Consider the following 21,626-nt stretch of genomic DNA (forward strand, 5'->3'; position numbering starts at 1 on the left):
AGCTTCTGGAACTTGTGCATGCGGCACGTGCACGCCTAAGTGGAATGGACATAAGCAAGCACTCGAAGAAGAATCTTGTCAACACGAATTTTTGTCCAACTACTAACCTGTCAAAAACAGACATTTCAGAATGTTGTTCAAATAAAATAGGTAAACATAAATCACACACACTAAAGATATTTAATTCCATAAATTTTGCAGCAATTTCTTCTTGATATCAAATGGGTTCAATGCACAGAATAAAACAATATGGCTTTTAAACAGCTGTTGTTTTAAACTCTTGGCTGTCTACATTTAAGGCAAAGTGTATTAAATCTTTTTCACGATCAAATCTGCTATTGTGAGCCACAGTCCCTTAAAAGAAAAGCAGTCAGTATATAGTCATTCCTCTCTTTCTTACCAGATCTATGGCACCTAAATTAGCAATTTTGTGTTTTGTGTATACAGGCAGTCCCCAGGTTACGTACAAGATAGGGACTGTAGGTTTGTTCTTAAGTTGAATCTGTATGTAAGTCGGAACTGGCGTCCAGATTCAGCCGCTGCTGAAACTGACCGCCAGTTCTGACTTACATACAGATTCAACTTAAGAACCCCAAGTCAGCTGCTGCTGAAACTGATCAGCTGCTGATTCCAGGAAGCCCGGTGCAGAGCAACTGTGCCTCGGGCTTCCTGTAGTCAGCGCTGGTCAGTTTCAGCAACGGCTGACTTAGGGACGCCTGGGGCAGAGCAGCTGGGGTGCTGCTGGGTTGCTCCAGTAGCGCTGCTCCTCAGTGCTACTGGACCAACCCAGCAACACCCCAGCTGCTCTGCCCCAGGCGTCCTGATTCAGCTGCTGCTGAAACTGACCAGCAGCGGCTGAATCAGGACGCCTGGGGCAGAGCAGCTGGGGTGCTGCCGGGTTGGTCCAGTAGTGCCCAGAGCGGTGCTGTGGGACCAACCGGCAGCGCCCCAGCTGCTCTGCCCCAGGGTCCACAACAAAAGCCTGGTCTGCTGGGGGGAGGGGCACACTAGCTGCGCCCCTCCCCCCCCCAGCAGACCAGGGACACGGGGAGCAAAGCCGCAGCGGCGGGGTGCCTCGCCTCTGAGGCTTTGCTCTGGCGCAGGACCCGCCGCGGCTGCGGATTTGCTCCCGGTGCCCCTGGTCTCCTGGGGACCGTCTCCAGCAGACCAGGGGCACCGCGAGCAAAGCCGCAGCCTCAGCTTTGCCCTTCATGATGTGGAGAAGTGTTCCAGGGTAGCTGTCTATGCTAGAAGGCAGAAGGATCCTGGATGGGCATGGATTCTGGACAGGCAGGAGGTGTGGCAAGGACATGCATTGTGCAGACCCACTAGTTTAAAATTTTGTTCATGTGGAGTAGAGAGCTACCCTTCTCCATATTCTGTGGTTGTAGGCTATTTGTGCACCCCGATGGTTGTGGCTAAAGATTCCAAACTTCAGCCTGCTGATATTTTGAAATGTAAGAAAAGACCATTTACATTAACTTTGCTCTGTGCAATAGGATTTGGTCATACCCAGTCACGATGGAAACACAAAAGTGAGTTTTATTTTGAATATTTTGTTTAAAAAAAATTTGCTCTTGAATGAAAACTTGTTGATGACTTCATTTTAAACATGTTAGTTATCTGATTAGAAAACCCGTCAAAAACATGGTTATAGTGGAAATACTGATAATCCTTCATGAAAACTGTACTGCTGAGCAATGGCAAAATTTACAAATAACAAATATGATACTACTATTGTAGCTCATATAACTTATACCTTCATAAAAGTTCTTAAATTAGGGACACAGTTAAAGCCAAACTTGACTTACATAAATGAAAATAATAGTAACCCACCAATCTTAAAAGTAATTATAGTCCAGTGGTAAGTGGGCTTGAAAAGAAGTAAGGAGGCCCAGATTTAAATCTGTGCTCTGTTGCAGACTTCCTGTAAAACCCTAGCAAGTCTCTTTACACCTCAGTTCCTCAGACGTAAAAATGGAACTAACAAGACTTCTCTATTTTACAGGCTATTATGAGACTATGGCTGTGTCTACACTGGGCCACTCATTCCGGAAAATAAGCCGCTTTTCCGGAATAAGCTGTGAGCTGTCTACACGGGCTCTTGAATTTCTGGAAAAGCAATGATGCTCTACTGTACAAAATCAGCTGCTATTCCGGAAAAACTATTCTGCTCCCGCTCGGGCATAAGTCTTTATTCCGGAACACTGTTCCGGAAAAGGGCCAGTGTAGACAGCCCAGTAGTCTTTTCCGGAAAAAAGCCCCGATCGCGAAAATGGCGATCGGGGCTCTTTTCTGGAAAAGTGCGTCTACATTGGCCACAGACGCTGTTCCGGAAAAAGGGCTTTTCCGGAAAAGCAGCCTGCCAATGTAGACGCTCCTTTTCCGGAAAAACTGAAAACGGAATAGTATTCCGTTTTAAGCAGTTCCGGAAATCCATGCCAGTGTAGACACAGCCTAAATGTAATACAGAGCATGAGGTGCACAGAAATAATTGCAAAAGATGTTATAAAAGTACATGAAAGAGATTGAAAGCTGCCATCTGCTCCACGGGAATGCTATCCTGTGCATGTTGAGTCAGATGGACTTCAGAGAGACTCTGCACAGGCATAGGAGTTTGATTTGTGGATCCAAATGCAGGATCAGGACATATATTTGTGTTCTATATCTATATTTTTTGTGTGTGTTGGTGTTTCTGAATACTCAATCATTTCAGTAACAATGTTATAAAATTAGATTTTCACTCTTGAAAAGTCTTCTTAAATTTTATGAAGGTTTTGTGTAAGCAGGTCTATTATTCGACTCTGTACTGTAACTATGGAATAAAAACTTGTACAAATTATTGTGGAGTATTATTGAAACTGATGTATATGGAGCTTTTAAAAAAGGTAGTTCATAAATCCACGTTTCAGTGTCTTTGAAAATGCTATCTAACAAATGTATACTTTTTTGGTTCAGTATGTTCGAATCACTTAACAGAAGGGTAGTTTATCTGGCAAATAAATGTCAGAAGTATCTCTTACTAATTTTCTTTGCAAGCCTTTGGCTTTTCCTTGTTTGCTCATCCTTGGCGTTTCCATCTATAGTTGATCCTGGGTATGTACTGGTTTCCAGCTCTGAATGCAGTTCTTTGCTGTCCTTACAAGCAAAATCTTGTGTTCTATTGATGAGAGATTTGTTTAGAATTAAGACAAATATTCTGCACTCTATAAACACCAATGTAATATTTACACGAGATTATTTTTAAATTAAGTTGTAAAGGTTTATAATTATGTGCAGATGCGTACTACGCATGATCACAAAAACTTCAATGCTGAGGTGGGGAACCTAAGACCCAGAGGCAGCCCCCAGTTTACCTGGATCTGGACCCCAAGGCTCAGGGTTCTCACCAGCACTGAGGAGCCTGCAGTGATGCTCCAGCCCCATGCCATCCCTTGCGGGGCTGGAACACACAAAATCTACTAGGCTGGACTCCCCTAGGTTCTGGTGTGAGAGAGGAATGTGGAGAGCGTCTTTCTCCTTCTCAGTTGGAGTCCATGTCAGTGAGGTTTTGGGGCTTTTTTCCTCTCACTTGTGTATGACCCCTGCCTGATTCTTCTGTGGGTCAGCAGCCCCCAACCCAAAAAAGGTTCCCTGCCCCTGACTGGAATATACAGTAAACTTCCGATAATCTGGCACCTTTAGGACCCAGGGGGTTCTGGATTATCAAATATGCTGAACTATCGGAAGGAGGAGCTATGAGGGGTCTGGGGTGGGGGGGATGCCACTCCAGATCCCTCATAGCCCCCCTTCTGATAGTCCGGCTCTGCCCCAGGCATCCCCGATTCAGCTGCTGCTGGTCAGTTTCAGCAGCGGCTGAATCGGGGACGCCTGTGGCAGAGCAACTGGGGTGCTGCCGGGTTGGTCCAGTAGCGCCGCCCCTCGGTGCTGTGAGACCAACCTGGCAGCACCCCAGCTGCTCTTGGGGATGCCGGGGGCAGAGCAGCTGGGGTGCTGCCGGGTTGGTCCGATAGCACTGCCCCTCGGGGCTGCGGGACCAACCCGGCAGCACCCCAGCTGTTCTTGGGGATGCCAGGGGAAGAGCAGCTGGGGTGCTGCCAGTTTGGTCCCGTAGCGCCACCCCTCGGCACTGCGGGACCAACCTGGCAGCACCCCAGCTGCTCTGCCCCTGGCTTCCCCATTTGGCTACTGGTCAGTTTCAGCAGCAGCTGAATCGGGGAAGCCAGGCGCAGAGCAGCTCCAATTGTCCGGCTGCCCGGAGCACTTCCGGGTTCCAGATGGTGCCGGACCATCAGGAGTGCCGGACCATTGGATGACGGACCAGTGGAGTTTTACTGTAAATCACTGTAAAAATACCCTTGAGTGTTTACAGAAAATGTAAAATCTTTACCTTTCATACAACTTAAATGCACATTTAAATAGAGACACAAACAATTCATGGATGAAGAGAAGTAAGCCTTTTATGGTGTATATATATCATACCCAAAGTCTTTAGATGAAGTTTTATTTCCTCTTTCTTCATCTTTGCTACATATTCTCTGATGTGTTTCTTCTGGTGTTTTTTGACAATTAGAAGCTTCTTCAATGTGCTTTTTAGTACAGTTTTCTCTTAATCGAGTTGACTTTTTTAATGTACATGAAGTTGTTTTGGTAGTTTCTACACCTGAGGTATTCTCTACTGAACATGAATTTCCTTCACTAGCTTGTTCGTCATTAGCGGCAACATTCCTGCAATCTGAAATTAGCAAGTCCTGGTTTTTCTGGTCATCTACAAGCTGTGACAAAAAGAATTTTTTCAAATTACTGGTAGTCATTATATTAAAAGGAATGCTGTTTCTGGATTATGACATGCAGTGCTAAAAGCAAAGTGTCATTTAAGGTATATAGGTAAACATGGATAAAGAGCAAATGAAGCCCGGGAAATTCAAATCCCGGGCTTCATTTGCAATTGCGGTATGCCTACATTACCCCGCTAGTTCGAACTAGCGGGATAGTGTAGACATACCCCTAGTGTGGTTCACTGTCCCATGTAGTGGCACTTAGACCACGTACAGTGAAAGGATAAGAACAAGGGAGCTCTACAGCCTAAGATGAGAGCCAGCTGGCTTTATAGCTCAAGCTGTAGAGGCTCCTAAACTAAGGTCCTGGCTTCAACTCTACCTGGTGGCAGTTACACAGTTGTCTTCCCTAAAGATATAGACCAGAATCTTAACTGCAATACTGAAGAATGACTGGAAGCAAAACTACACTAGAAAATTAGGTTGGTTTAATGATGTTGGTCAAAAGTGTGAAAAATCCACATCCTGAGCTGAACAGTGAATCTACCCTAAGTCACTGTGTAGCCAGCTCTAGGTTGTCTGGAGAATTGTTCCATCAACTTAGCTATTGTTTCTTGGGGAGGTGGATTACCTACACTACTCCTTTTAGAGCAGGTAGTGTTGACACTGAAGCATCACAATGTTTTAAGTATAGACAAGCCCATATACTGAGCTCCAAGCAGCCACTCTACAGACATCAGAAATGAATACTTTATTGAAACAAGCCTTGTAAGAGGTCACAATTCTGATGGAATGAGTCTTCTGGAACTTTGAAATTATCTCATTTATTGTACGCTTCATTATACTTAGGATTATTTTGTGTTATTAATAAAATATCAGGTTTTTCAGTATACTTCACGCTGCTCTGGAGAAGCAAAACAGCTGTAAACTATCTTAACTAGATAACAATAACCAGGTTTATTGTTGATTTATAGCACCAAAATTATGCTTCCTAGGAAGCTGGAGCATAACAGTGAATCTGGCTCAACACTTGTAAGGGAGGTCTATTGCTCTCAATAAAATAGGGTTTCCTCCTGCTACCACTATTCCTCTTTTCCTCAAGATCACTTGGACAGGAGATTCAAGTGGTTCTTTTCTTTAATGTCCCTCTGCCTCTGTGCTTCTAACCTGCTATGGATCCTCTCTGCAGGATGACTGCTGTGTAAGGATAACAGCAGTGTACAACTTGAATTCATCAGGGCAGGAAAGGAAAAAAGACCACTGGTAACCTCCACCCACATGAGCGTCTCAAAGGGAGGAGAATTATACTGAAATAATGGCTTGTCCTCAACATTTTTCCCTCAGTAAATTCTCCCCCCCCACCACCACCACACAAACTCACACATATAATCATACATATATAACAATCCTTTCAGCTAATCAAGCTAGTCATTCTACAGGCAAGAAAAGACATTATTTCTATTTTTACATATCTGTGAGATGCTTGACTCTACGGTATCTAACACTGCATAGTACATGAAGCAAGAAGACAAAATTTATTGGGATTTCTCCATTCTATAAGTTCAATTAGTAGATTTTAAATAAAAAACAACATAATAAAAATATAAATTCCAGACACAGTAATTCTACAGCAAAATTAAATAACAGCTTAGAAAAAAATAACTCTCTATAAAATATTGTAAGACTAGAGGACTTACCCAGCATTGCCTGGGTTTGAGGCTGGCCCAGGGTGGCAGGGGCCGCTCTCCAGCTTCTCCTTGGGGCTGCACAGCCTGCCCGTTGGCTGCTCCCAGCCTGGACCAGTGGGGCCGTGCGTTATGGTGCACAGCTGTTCCCCAGGTGCAGCCCAGGCTGGCAGGGGCTGTGTAGCACGGTGTGCGGCTGCTTGCTGGGGCTGGAGTGCTTGCTGCTCCCTGTGGTCATTCTAGAGTACAAATGTCTCCTGTGTTTGCTGCTTACCTGTGGTCAGTTGTGTGTATAATTGTTCATACTCCCTCTTTCCATTTGATGTGAAACAACCACATTCCTGCACATCCCATTGTCCTGGCACAGCCAAACTCTGACAATGCTTTAGGTTATGATAAGAGGAAGTTATATACCAAATTTGGTGGTCCTAGCTATTACCATTTAGAAGGAGTTCTTGAAGAAATGAACTCACAAATAGATGGACGGACACACAGACAGATGCACAAACTCTCTAAAATATATAGTAGATATACAAAACATTTCAATTAAAATATTAAAATATATACATACTTGTTCATATAAAGTATCCTGAAATGCAGACTCTGTTAATGACTTTATGTCTTCCAGTTGCATCATAGGAAATTGAGATTCAAAATTATTATCAGTTATTTGACTGCAATTATCTGTCTGGAAAATATTGAGTTCTGATCTCAAATGTTCTTGTTTATTGACCTCTCCTTCCTCCCCCACTACAGATTCTGAAAAGGAGTTCAGCGCTGTCAGAAGCTCTAGTGGCAGGTCCCTGCTGTTCTCACTTACTGATATATCTACAGATAGAGCATCACATTGACACTTTAATGTGTTGTGCAAGGGGTTTGTCAAGTCTGGACTCTCTGAATCACTAAGTGGCTTCAGCAAATCTCTAACTTCAAATTCATCTGTCATTATATTTTGTAAAGTTAATGTTTCCCTGGAAATCTTCTCTGATGTTGACAAAATAAAGTCAGCTGCAGACTTCTCAAGAGAATTATTTTTTACCCCGGTATTTATCTCTGTAGTGGTCATAGCCACACTCTGACAATCTTTTAAATATATTTTCTCTGGAAATACATTTGGTGGTATATATTCCTTTGGATCTATGAATGCCTCTTGTACAATTGCATTTGACAGTAGGCTTCTTTCTGGAGAGTCATCTTCATCGTTTAATTGCTGTGAAATCTACAAGAAAAAATGTTTACAAAAATGGAGAAATATTTGTAAAAGCACGTAATTAATACTTACTTTATAGTTAATTGATACTCACAATATTATGTTTACAATTTTTGGATAAAGCTACATGGCCCTGTTCCCACAATGGAAAAATGCCTATCGACCCTAATAATAGTCATAATGGCTGAATAAACTGAGTTGTTGACACCCCTATTACTTAAGATTCAGGATAAGATGCAGAATAAATCTACCACTATTGCGAGATCAAAGGTCTCATCCTACTCTCAAGATACTAGTGTCCCATGTTAATGTTCAGGCTGATTTCTCTTTCTTTTTCAGCAGGACATTAAGTCATTATATAATCAAAACAAATAGTAGAAGTGCAGATGACTGCAGATACATTATGATATCTATGTTTTGTTTTTAAATCACATGCAACTAATGAAAGGGTTCAGAAAGTTTGTCCCACATCCAACACTGAATATTATGCAAAAAGTACAGTAAATATAGTTGCTATTTAGACTATGGATATAAAAAAATCTTTAAAATGATTAACTATATAAATGATAGAAATTGTATTGGTTATACTGTTTACTGCAGCTCCCAGCCCAGAGCAGGTGCCATGGCCAGTGCTTCCAGCCCCATGGGACTGCAGAGGCTCCTAGGGCTGCTGGGGTTCCCTGCCATGTATAGCCACTGGGGCTGCTGCGTCTCCTGCAGCTGCCGGGGCTTCCACCATTCCCGGCTCTGCCAAAACTCTTGGTCCCACCTGGCCACCAGAGCAGCTGTGTTTCCTGCAGCTGCTGGGCCTCCTGCCACTCCTGGCCCTGCCAAGACTCCCAGCCCTGCATGGCAACTGGGACAGCTGTATCTCCTGTAGCTGCCAAGATTCTCGCCACTCCCAGCCCTGCCAAGACTCCCTGCCCTGCAGGGCTACCATGGTTCCCAGGGCTGCTGCAGCTCCCGAGACTGCCACAACTTGCAGCCCCATGGGAATGTTGTGGCTACCATGGCTCCTGATCTCCTGGGGCTGCCGCTACTCCCAGCCCATCAGGACTGCTGGGGCTGCCACGACTACCTGGCTTGCTGCAGGGCTGCCAGGGCTGTTGCAGCTTCCGCACTACCTCGTGGCTCCCAGAAGTCCTATGAAGAGTTTAACTGGTGCTGATAAACAATAAGAATCAGCTTATCGGTTAGCTGGTTACCCGATTAAGCTTTTACATCTCTAATTTAGACTCATATTTAAGTAAGAAGGGACTATAATGATCATCTAATGCAGGGATGGGCAAAAGGGCCTCAGCAGGCTGGATGTGTCCTGTCAAACAAGTTGATCCAGCCTGTGGAGGCCCTGCTGCTCCCCCGCCCCCAGGCCAATCAAAGCCTGGAGGCTGGGGAAAGCATGTGAAGTCTCCTCCCGCCCTGCCCTGCAAGGAGTGTGCGACATTTAGAAGCAATGGTCAGGAGCTCTGGCCCCGGCCATGGAGCTCCAGCTCTGGCTGTGCAGCTCCAGCCCCAGCTGCAGAGCCAGATGGCTGCAGAGTTCTGTCCTGGCTGCGCAACTCTGGCCCCAGTCAAGGAGCCAGGCAGCTTCAGTTCTGCCCTGGTTGTAGAGCACTGCCCACTGCGGAGCTCTGCCCCACCTGCAGAACTCTGGCCATGGCACTCCAGCCCTGGTAGCAGCAGGGCCAGCGGCATCTAGAGAGTTCCAGGGGGCTGGGGAAGCAGTGGGAGCAGGGTGGCGCCTGGGTCAGGAGGGGAGGGACCTCCCCTGTCCGGCAAAACCCCTTGTTCGGGACCAGTCAGGTTCCGAGGGTGCCAGACCAGCGAGGTTTAACCTGTAGTAATAAAACAATGAGAGGACAAAATCACTTAGAAGAAGAACCTTCTTCATATTTATTTATGGATTTTAAGAACTTGGAGCGTGCAGTCCTCTATGGAGACTAAATTTGCAGCACTATGATATAATCCAGTAACCAAGGTTGCAAATTAAAATTAAAAGATTTATTAGCAAGTGTGTATACAAAAGGGAATAGGAAAAGCAAATTTGTTAAATAACAGGAAAATGATTAGTCATGCCATAAATATGATTTCCAAAAGAGGCAAAGAATATTCTTAAATTATTATAACTATACAACATTTTAAGGGTCTGAGGCACGGAGGGACTCTGAAATGACAATCTGATCCAGTATGAAAAGCTACCTTTTACAATATGAAGCACTCGCAGTTAAATGCAATAAGGTGCTTGATCTTGGGCCTGTGCACTGTATGCACAGGATTAATTAAGGAAGAATTACAGGTTCTGAAACACCAATAATGGCCAACTTTTGAGAGAACATTAGAAAAAAAAAGATTATTGCAAGATACTAGGGTGTGAGGAAACTCAGAAGATAGAGAAATGGCGGAATAAATAGTTAGGGCTGTTATTCTGTCAAAATCAATAAAACCCAACTAGTCATTTTAGACTAACTCGGCTATCCCTCTGAAGCTTATCTACTCACTGTCTCTTTTTTTCTTCCTCCTCTTTCCTTCTCGCCCCCTCCCTCCTTCCCTTATTTATTCTTGGATCTGGACATCCAACATTCCCGTCATCTGAAGAAGTGAATTGCGCCCACGAAAGCTAATGATACCATCTACATGTTTTGTTAGTCTTTAAGGTGCTACTAGACTATTGGTTGTTTTTTGAAGTTTTTCCTGTTTCATCTGGCTCTGCAGCTGGGTTTTTCCGGTTACCCCTCAGAATCATTTTAGGATGTTAATGTTGTTTTGAGAACTACTGTAATACTTTAGGACTACCATTTTGCAGTGTTGTCTTCAAGTCATCATTGTCAAATCCAAGTCGAGTCTCAAGTCACCACAGTTCAAGTCTCAAGTCGAGTCTTGAGTACCTAAAGTCACTTTCAAGTCAAGTCCCAAGTCGAGTCTCAAGTCTTAATTTAAAAAATGTCAAGTCACTCTTGTACAAGCAAGCCATCAATATCGGCATTTTCGGACAAATTTTTCACCAAGTCGATTTAACAAAATTAGCAAGTCTCAAGTCGAATCTCAAGTCACAAACAATGAACCCGAGTTGAGTCTCAAGTCAAGTCACCTAGGTGACTTAAGTCGGACTCAAGTTCAAGTCGTGGGACTCGAGTCAACAACTCTGCCATTTTGATTTAACATTTTTTGGAGACTCCTTCCCCACCCCTTCACCAAGGCCCCACCACTGGCTCACCTCTTCACAGAGGCCCTGCCCCGCTCACTCCATCCCCCTCCTTCTATCATTCACTCCATCCCTCCTCACTTTCTTAGGCAGGAGCAGGAGGCTGAGGTGCAGGAGGGGGCTCCAGACTGGGGCACAGGGGTGTGTGAGAGTGTGCAAATTCTAGGAGGGTATTTGGGCGTGGGAGGGGACTTTGGACTGGGATAAGGGGTTTGGCTGGCAGGGGATGTAGGCTCCAGGGGATGCAGGCTCTGGGATGGGGCCAAGGATGAGGGGGTTTGGAGCAAGGCCATTCCTACCAGTTCTGGTGCCCTGTATAGCCAGAATACTTGCACCCTCCATGGGGGGGATCAAGGGGTCGGCCCCTCTGCAGATGAGTGGTGGGAAGTACTCAAGGGCAGCAGCGCTATGGGGTCAGGAGCTGCGGGGAACAGAAGCAGGGCAAGGAGGCAGCAGGGGTTGGGCTCACCCCTGCACTCACCAGCGGTGGGGAAAAGGGGAGAGAGCCTACCCCCAGACCACTCTGCTCCCTGGCTCATGGAAGGGGTTTGGGAGAAGGGGAGGAAATTGCCCCCACACTCACTGGTGGCAGGAAGCTAGTGAAGTGAATAGAAACAAAGCTTCACTTAGTGTGCATGATAATACAGGACTCTGGATTCAACACCATGGATAAAAGAGTTGCAAAAATGCATCTCCCTGAAATAGCCAATCAGAAGCAGCTCCAAGTTTAGTACTGCTAACTTTATGGATTACTACACACCTGCATGCAAATGAGTTATATGGATCCATGATGCCCAGGCACCAGGAATATTCTTGGCCTGGGACCTGGGTCTAGCACAGTTTGGGCCTGGGTCTGTCCCTTGGCCCTGCCTGCCACTCCTGTGCACACCCCTCTCCCCCGGTGCGGTCCTTGGTCTACCAATTTAAAACGGCACGGGGGCCCCCCTCCGCACCATCGGCAGCGCAGAAGGGCAAGAGTGTTTCCTGTCTGCTCATTCTGCATGGCTGCTGGCATGTCCCTGCAGCCAATGAGAGCTGCAGGGGTGGTCCTGTGGTCAGCAGCATATGGAGACACCCAACTAGGAGTTATCGCCATGTGGGGGTACTCCACATAAGTATCACACTCCTACTCATGCCTGCCACCAAATTTTCTCCCACACCCTCTCCCCTGCATCCCCTCCAGTCCCAAACTCTCTCCCATAGCCTGCTCCCCTAAATCCCTCCTGCAGTCACACACCCTATCCTAGGCCGGAGCCTGCACCTAGCATCCCGTGTCTATCCCAGAGCCTGTATCCCAGATCTCCTGCCCAAACTCCTTTCCAGAGTCATAGACAGGTCTAGGCACCACTACAATTTCTACAAACCTGCTGCTCCTTAACTCTCTGGGAAGGGAAAATTGCAACCACTTTCAGTAACTATGAGTCTGCCAGCAAGGGAGGTTAGGCTTTCTAGAGCTTCAGCATCTAGGTCAACATTCTGACCCATTAAAGGAAGCCTCACTGTTTACAAGTTTGTGTCTATTTCAGTTTCTGACACAGCTCTCATAGTCCCTCCACAAACTGCCCTCAAGCTAAATTATGCATCTGTATTAAGAACATGTGCTTCAGAGTGGGTTTGGACAAACTTCTATTTTTCCTTTAAATATTCTAAACATATACAGCCACATTTTTTTCCAGAAAATACTCCGTAAATGCTAAGTAAATCAAATGAAACTGTTTACATGCATTCTACTGAAACAATCAACTCACCTTACTCTCTGTTTTCTGAAATCCCAACATGTCAGTATCTATACCTATAATAATGGTAAATAAAATAATATTTGTCAAATTTCCTGTCACTGAATTGCACTTTTTGAGTTTCTCAGCCTTTTTTGATTAAGGGCTCCCTGGTTCTTATAAGATGTTGAAGTTTCAAATTCCCTTCACACTTCTTGTTGAGGTCCCTGGCTTAAGCTAATCTAGTTTGGTGAAGAAAGCTCTATTTAACAACAATTTTTTTCTGACTTAGTTATATTACATTATTACTTTTACCTCCTGTTTTCTTATATGTGTGACTCATAGTTCTGTGCCTTCAAAGGCTACCAATCAACTACCATCACCTGCTTCAGGGTATGCAGCATATTTTTCACAACCTCCACACTCTCAGCTCTATTATTTTAGGGTATGTCTACACTACCACCCTAGTTCGAACTAGGGTGGTTAATGTAGGCAACCGAAGTTGCAAATGAAGCCCGGGATTTGAATTTCCCGGGCTTCATTTGCATCTTGCCGGGCGCCGCCATTTTTAAAGCCCCGCTAGTTCGGACTCCGTGCCCGCGGCTACACGCGGCACGGAGCAGGTAGTTTGGATTAGGCTTCCTATTCCGAACTACCGGTACACCTCGTTCCACGTGTAGCCGCGGGCATGGAGTCCGAACTAGCGGGGCTTTAAAAATGGCGGCGCCCGGCAAGATGTAAATGAAGCCTGGGAAATTCAAATCCCGGGCTTCATTTGCAACTTCGGTTGCCTACATTAACCACCCTAGTTCGAACTAGGGCGGTAGTGCAGACATACCCTTAGGGATGTAATAGTGTAAGCACAAGCTTATAGGTTAATGCTATAGACTACATGCATTCCCCTCGCTGTCACCCTCTGCTGCTGCCTCTGTAGCAGAGGCAGCAGCACACGGCAACAGGCAGCTGGTCCACGAAAGGAGCTGGTTTTTAAACCCCACGCAGAATGGCAAGAGACTCCCCGGGAGTGGGGCCGGAGTGCACTGGCAGCCAGCGCCACCCTGGGGGACTATAGAATAGTCAACTAACCAATAAGAATTCATTAGGTTATTTGATTATTCAATTAACCTATATTTAACTTCCCTAATACAGACACCTCTTAGGGTGTCTTGAGCCCTGGAAGTGCTATGAAGGACCACAGGGAGCCACAGAAACTGCAGTTCTTACATCCTCCCTTCCCTTTGCACATCCGTAGAGTACAATTTTATTAGGCAGTGCTAGCACAATTGACTCAGCATCAATCTAGAAGTATATGAATATCTTAGGACAGTGGTTCCCAATCTTTTTGATATTGAGGACCAGTAAACCCATTCACAAGCTTTTGGAGGACCGGTAACATTTATTTGCATATTTGCATATTCATTAAGCAAATGCTGAATATGCAAATAAATTGTGTCGCTGGCCCTACCTGTCTGGTGGGTTGTTCAACCCCTCCCCCTCCTGGCCCCAATCCCGGCCGATTTATTGGCCGGCGCTGGCTCCCTCGGCTGCATCCAGCACCGGGCGTTCTGCGTCAGTACACATGGCTCCCCCCTCCAGTCCCAATCCTGGCCACTTTATTGGCTAGCACTGCCTCTCCTGGCCGCATCTGGCACTGGACATTCTGCATCAGTGCACCCAGCACCCGTCCTTCTCTCTGGGTCCTAGTGCCCTCTGGAACTAGTCCCGCCGCCCAGGAGCATGCGTGGCAGAGACGCCGCAGTGGCGGGCTCTCTCCCAAGAGGGCCGCGCTACCATGCTCGGCAGTGAAGGGTGCTGCTACCCCGTCACACAAATTAATTGGATCATGCACGATAATTTTTCTAAGGACCGGTATTTTTTTTCTAAGGACCAGTACTGGACTGCAGACCACACTTTGGGAAACACTGTCTTAGGAAAACAAAGAATAATAATGATTTTATAACAAACTGCAAAAGTTACACAATCCCAACACTATATGAAAAATAATGTAACTTGTGCTCCAGGACATCTTTGAAAAAAGAAGGGACAGATTTTTAAAGGTACTTGGACACTGTCTATTTAGTGCCATGTGACAGAACTTGCTAAATGAGTGCTGGATCTATGCACAAGATAAGTAACATATAGTTTAAGGCCTCAGATTATGAAGGGCCTCTAAATATAAAAAAGTTACTAGTTTTTAGTTGCATCCTATGTATCAATGTATATGCAAATATAAAACTTTATTCTTTTTATTTTCATTTCCTTTCTGTTAGAACAATACACAATTTATGGTAATGCTACAGGGCCTCTTAACTTGACATAATTTAGGGCCTTAGCATGTCAATCTTGCCATTCTCTAAATGGTTCATGACCTGGGGAATTTTAAGAGCCAGGATAGGTGCCAGTTAGGCACTCTTCTCCCTATTCATTTAGATGGGGGTTATTGAAGCAGCTATATATGGGACTTTTAAAAGATGAAATGAGCACTGCCCTGCTTAACCAGACATCTTACAAAGTGATGAAAGGCTGACTAGCCCTTACACACATCTGACTGACTACTCTACTGTCCCTTGGCCATTTCCACTCTCTAGTACAAGCATCGGAAAACAAAATATATTCTATTCCCCTCCCTCTGGTGTCTACCTGAGCACTCACAGGAGCCCAAGCCACTTGATAAGACACGCTCCACTTCCCTGCTCCCAGACAGAAACAAATTATAGACGTAGGACAGAAAGAATGGTGAGCTGAGCTTCCCATCATGCTTTCATGTCATTATTCTTGAGGGCCAGGGAGGAGGAGCAAATGAAGAGAGAGAGGGAGGCAAGCACTCCATGCGGAGCCAGTAAACTCATCTAATCCAAGCCCCTTTGTCCACAGTCTCAAAGGATTCCCAAGGACTGGCAAAGGCAACACCAGGAGGAGGTCAGTCTCAACAATATCCCACGCCACGTAAAAGAGAGCTTTCATCGTCTAGCTGGGGAGAAGGCACCTTGCTTTGAACCAGCAAACTTATAAAAAGCAGCCAGATAACAACTGAGTGAACAACGAGTAGAGAACAGACAAATGGAATCTTTCTGGGAACCATCCAAGAGGAGCTACGATAAGTGTTGCGTTAGGGTGATGGTGGTGTGAGCTGATGGGGTGAATATCCAAGTGTCTGTTTGCTGTAACAATTTGTTTGACTGGAGCTAGCTGCAGTGACGGTTTGACTGTGTATTGATTTGTGTGAAAAGTGAGACTGTTTGAATTTTGGTGAACTGGCAGTGCATTTGTTCTAGGTGAGCTGTTAGTGGTTGAATGGAGGGAAGGCTTTAAGCCAGGCCAACTGCTTTTTGCCAGTTGTGAACTGTATGAGCATCAAACAGAGGACAAGCAACAGGAGGAGTTCGCCTGGGGGAAGTTCCTACAGAGTTTTTGTGCTTTTCAGTCTTCTGTGAAGCTCCTAGAAGAAATTGTAGAAGCTCCTAAAAAGAAGACAATATGGATAATGAGCGATCAGCTATTGTGACCTGCAAAGGATGTGTCATGTTTGTCAGTCTTCCAGCGGATAAAAAGCAACTTCATTGGTATGAAGTGCAAGCTGGTCTCCATATTGGAAGAGAAGGTTAAAAGGACCAGAAGCCCAAATATCCACCCTGCGTTGCATCAGAGAAAATGAAGACTTTTGGGTCAGAAGTCAGCATTTAGTACTGCAGGCACAGTATGCTGAAGAATCAGAGAGGGCAAAGCAGGAAGGAAATCTAGCAGCATGTGACCTCCAGAAGAAAGAGGAGAACTCATGTACCTCTCATGCAGACAGAGGTAAGAAACCATTTTCAGGCTCTCTGCCCAGGTATTACAGCAGAGAATGGTTTGGAAGAATTCTCTGAGGAAAGGAATCAGAAGATGACTCCATAGAACGAAAGTCATGGGATGCACAGTCCTAGGGATGGGAGTTCCATGACCATCATCCCAAGAAGAGGAAACAGGTGGTGGCGGTGGTGGTGTTTGGGGACTCCCTTCTAGAGGGGGACAGAGTCATCCATCTGCCATCTAGACTGGGAAACTCTAGAAGTGTTCTGCTTGCTTGGAGCTAGAATTCAGGGTGTGTCTGTGTCTGCTAAGACTGATCAAGCCATCGGACTACTACCTCTTCCTACTTCTCCACATGAACACCAATGATACTGCCAAGAATGATGAGCAGATCACTGCAGACAATGTGGCTCTGGGAAAAAGGATCAAGGAAGATGAGGTCCAAGTTGTGTTCTTGTCTATCCTCCTACTTGAAGGAAAGGGCTTGGGTAAGGATCAGCAAACTGTGGAGGTAAACGTGTGGTTGCACAAGTGGTGTTGGAGAGAGGACTTTGGATTCTTCAACCATGGGATGTTGTTCCAGAAAGGAGGATTGCTAGGAAGAGATGAAATTTTCTGAACAAAGGGAGAGGGAAGAGCATCTTTCACAAGCAAGCTTTTTAACTTAGTGAGGAGGGCTTTAAACTAGGTTCTCCATGGAATAGTGACCTATTTATAATGCCACCTAAAAGCAAGAATAAGTGTTCACATAGCACTGTTGTAACCTGCATCACAAGGTATATACATGCCAAATGTGCTAAAGATTTGTATGTCCCTATAGTCTTCAGCCACCATTCCAGAGGACGTGTCCATGATGATGTTGGGTTCTGCTTGATAATGATCCAAAGCAATGTAGTCTAATGCATGTTCATTTTCATCATCTGAGTCAGATTCCACCTGCATAAAGTTGATTTTCTTGTTTGGAAGTTCAGGTTCTTTAGTTTCCACATTGGAATGTTGCTCTTTTAAGATTTCCAATAACATGCTCCACACCACATCCTTCAAATTGAGGAAAGCACTTCAGATTCTTTTATCTTCAGTTGAGTGCTGTAGCTATTTTCTAGAAATCTCTGTGACAAAGCTTCTTCTCTGCTTTGGTGAGTTCCATGCTTATGGGCAGACTGCTTGCCTTGGAGGCTCATGGTGGCCCTCAGTTTAGACACTTTTCCCAGGGGCACAAATGTGCCATTTATTTAGCCACCTTCATCACTGGCTAGCATGGGGAAAGAGAGGAGACCAATCCCCACCAGTCTTTGTTGCCCCTCTGGGTGGACCAGGGACTCTTTTCCAAAATAGTCCTTCCCTACTGTCTGGACCAACTCTCTCATGGCAAGTACGGAGTTGGGGGAAAGGAGGAAATGGGGAATAGAGGGTGGGCCTGGGTTCCGGAGGTGCCAGCCCGGGGACTCTGTGGATGGCATCTGTCTGTAATGTCCCCTGTATCAGCTGTGTGACAGTTATAATTTGCTGGCTACTTCCCCATGGTGCATCCCTAGCATCTTCCTTACAGCAGGACCTTTCTCTGGTATCTGACAACATTTGAACCTTCCAGATCTTCCACAGCACCTCCTTACCCCCAACTTCTTGTGTGCACAATGAACTAGTGGAAGGGAAGTCTCTTTAACTAGAACTAGTTAGTTCTTAATTGGCTCTAGGTGTCCTGATCAGCCTGATCAGGAGGTTCCTGACTGACTCCAGGTGTCTTTATTGGCCAGCCTGCTTTAATTGATTCAAGAAAGTTCCTGAATGTTCTGGATTAACCCTTTTTAGCTTACCCAGAGAAAAGGGACCTGTTTAATACAGGGAAAACATAACAAGAGCCATCTTATGGATGGGATGGTCCCCCATATTGATATTACCCCATGAGGCCCAGAGTGGCTTGGGGGATTACCTGGAGGGCCTGGCACAGGGTGGCAGCAGGGGGTTGACTCTCTGCACTCACTGCGGTGGTTGGAAATGCAGGAAATGGAGTGATGCAGAAGCCTGTTCTGCCACCATCTCTCAGCTGGGTCGCTGCACTTCACCATAGCGATGGGAAGCGGAGCAATGCAGGCTCTGGGGAGTGAAGTGGGCCGGGGCCAGATTGATCCACTTCCTGCTGCCATGATGAAGCAGAGCGACCCATCTGAGAGGTAGGCAGAGGAGCGGAGAAGGCTGCTGATCTTAAGAATGGCCATACTGGGTTAGATCAAAGGTCCATCCAGCTCAGTATCCTGTCTGCTCACAGTGGCCAATGCCAGGTGCCCCAGAGGCAATGAACAGAACAGATCCATTCCCTGTCACCCATTTCCAGCTTCTGACAAAGAGAGGCTAGGGACACCATTCCTGCCCATGCTGGCTAATAACCATTGATGAACCTAGCCTCTGTGAATATATCTAGTTCTTTTTTTAACACTGTTAAAGTCCTGGTCTCCAGGACATCCTCTGGCAAAGAGTTCCACAGGTTGATTATGTGTTGTGTGAAAAAACACTTCCTTTTGTCTGTTTTAAATCTCCACCTATTAATTTCATTTTGTGACCTCTAGTTCTTGTGTAATGGAAACAAGTACATAATTTGCTGATTTCCACAGCTCCTGCCACGTTGGTGAGTGCAGGGCGGCGGGGGAGGGGAGGCCAAACCCATGTCAGGTCCCTCGGTAATTCCTCAAGTCATGTTGTTTCGGGGTGGGGGGACTTAGGGAAGGATTGCAGAGCAGGTGTGGGAAGGAAATGAAGCAGGGACAGAACTTGGAGGAAGGGGAGGGGTTTCCCTGCGACGCAAACACCCTTAGGGACTGCCCTGAATATACCTGCCTTCAACAACTCTCCTGTAGCCATCTGTAGTGGAAATGCGAAAGACAATTGTGAGGTTGAGGAAATTAGGTGGTGTACCATAAACATTCCTTTTATGCCTGCATCTCCTAACAGGCCTATCAGGCCTGGATGTTCTAGGCTTTTTGTGCTTTTTGCTTCTTATTATTCTTTTGTTATTCTCAGAGTTAGCTGTTAGTTCAAGATGGTACAGTGTAGGAATGCACTGTTGACTTTCAACAAGTTCTGGGACAGGTCCCAAGGCTAGCCACTTTCTTTCCTATCTTTGTCTGCAGCATGTTCATGCACAGCCATCCTCACTTACCCCTGCTCCAGGTAACAGTTACTGGGTTACAAAGCTACAACCATTTGCTATGGGGTAGTGGCAGCACTTAGGACACCAGTGCTTAGGTGTTTCAGTGCTAATGGACAGGAACACAGTCATCTAGGGCAGTGTTTCTGAAAGTGTACCATGGAAACACTTTCAGAAACACTTTAATTGGCCTCCCTGGTTTGTTTATGTACCGGCGCCATGGCCACGGAGCCTCGCGGCTTCTATTGGCTCCATTTCATCCTTTGCAGCCAAGGAGAGCCGCAAGAAGCAGCATGGGCCGGCCACCTCTTCCTGCGGCTCCCCTTGGCTGCAAACAATGAAACGGAGCCAATAGAAGCCACAAGGCTCCGTGGCCGTGGCACCGGCACATAAACAAACATAAAGTGCTTCTGAAAGTGTTTCGATGGTACACTTTCAGAAACACTGATCTAGGGGGTTAAGCAAATGGATTTAAAAATGCCATGGGTGTGTAAGTGGTGGATTTAGGCACTTAGTTCTTCTTTAGGCACCTTAGTTTCTTTAAAAATCTGTCCCGCTGGTCTCAAAGTTCACAAATGGATATATCCTAAATAAATCTATATGCATACTCATTTAGAATTTCTCAATTGTTTCTGCTAAATTGAGAGTAACTGTATTTTAGGCTATTTTCTACAACATAAAACATACATACTGAATAATTTTGCTTTTTACCTACTGCAGCATTTTGAGGAACATCAAGGTGAGGAATCTTTGTAATAAATACTGTACCCCTAAAAACAAATAAATATAATTTTAAGAGATTGTCATTCAAAGGGCAATGAACAAAAATGCTTTGCCTGTTCTGATACTTCGGATAAAATTTTGAGCCCTGTCTTACCCTGGTCTCTGCAGAGGTTAAGACAATGAACGTAATTTTTCCTTGCAATTATTCGTGGAAATACTTGAGGTTTTTTAAAAGCATAAATTCCCTAATCACAAACGTAATCAGTAAAGTACACTTCTCAATTACCTAAATAAGGCTGGCTATTATTTGTATCCTCGAATTGCCACAACAGCCACACTCTGGCTTGTAACAGCCTCAACTATTACCTGAAAAGTGATGCCAACACAATCCCTGTTCCAAAACACATGTTCTGCACTGTCCAGCCCTCACCTGGACAGTTCAGATATGAAAGGCCTGTTGCCCCTGTAAAGCATCAATACACAACAGTTTATTTACTTTAACTGGAGTTACCAAGCTATTCAGCGCAAACACAACACTGGATTAGTTTTAATTAAAAAATAACACAAGTTTATTTAACTATAAGAAGAGATTTTAAGAGAATACAAGTACAAAGTATTAAAGTCAGAAAGGGTTACAAGAGAAATAAATATAAAACGCTTGCTATAAGCTAAGGCTTAAACTAGACATGGTTCAAGATAAAATCCTTCCACGTTCCCAGCAACCAGGCTGATCAAATTCTAACCTCAGAGCCCCTCCCAAAGTCCAAAGGCTGGTTCCTGTCTTCTTGGATGAGAAAGATGGGGGAGAATCTGGAGTGTTTTTGCCCCTTATTTATAGTCAAGAGACCTTTTCAAATGCAATTTCCTTAAAGTTATATATAAAGTTCCTTCCTGTTGCGAGGATGGAGACATGCAATTTCATGATTAAAGAGATTCCACACTGTTGCTTGCTAAAATGCAGATTGATCTGTTCCTGGCTCACCTTTATTACCAAAGAACGGCCACTTGACAGGTCAGTCAACTTTGAGGACACCTAACTAGAGGCATTATTTAGGAACAGGCTTATCCCCTTCCCAGACTTGTCTGGTAAACATATGCTCATAACTTTACATAAAATGTTGCTACACACATTTCAACAGATATTATTGACCTGCTGAGTTATTTGTTTTCAAATGATACCTCACAAGGCATATTTTATATAGAGGTTATTACAATAGTGTGTTGAGTGGAGGTTCCCAAACTATGGGGTGCACCTCTTCTAGGCTAGCACTGAGGCATACTCGAGGGTTGCAACAGATTTGGCCAGCCCCTATAGGGGACAGAGAGTGAGCACCACCCAGCCCCATGCCACCCCCAGTCTCAGACCTAGCTCCCAGTTCCAC

General features: G+C 45.1%; 1 protein-coding gene across 8 annotated transcripts in view; it reads right to left on the bottom strand.

Moving 5' to 3' along the window:
• Positions 1-21,626, bottom strand: part of ANKRD31 (ankyrin repeat domain 31) — a 195,420-nt gene that overhangs the window by 117,311 nt on the left and 56,483 nt on the right. For 7 of the 8 annotated variants that reach the window (XR_012904845.1, XM_075932280.1, XM_075932281.1 and 4 more), the window contains 5 exons: positions 20,233-20,291; positions 12,624-12,667; positions 7,035-7,682; positions 4,483-4,775; positions 3,024-3,160 (listed from right to left, as the gene is read on the bottom strand). Coding sequence is in view for 7 of the 8 variants with exons in the window: in XM_075932280.1 (XP_075788395.1) it covers positions 3,024-3,160; positions 4,483-4,775; positions 7,035-7,682; positions 12,624-12,667; positions 20,233-20,291 (1,181 nt within the window). In the remaining variant the exon portion in view is untranslated. The remainder of the gene's footprint in view (positions 1-3,023; positions 3,161-4,482; positions 4,776-7,034; positions 7,683-12,623; positions 12,668-20,232; positions 20,292-21,626) is intronic. The other variant, XM_075932285.1, reaches the window with a different exon arrangement.

The sequence above is a fragment of the Pelodiscus sinensis genome, chromosome 6 (assembly GCF_049634645.1).
Source record: "Pelodiscus sinensis isolate JC-2024 chromosome 6, ASM4963464v1, whole genome shotgun sequence".
NCBI lineage: Eukaryota > Metazoa > Chordata > Testudines > Trionychidae > Pelodiscus > Pelodiscus sinensis.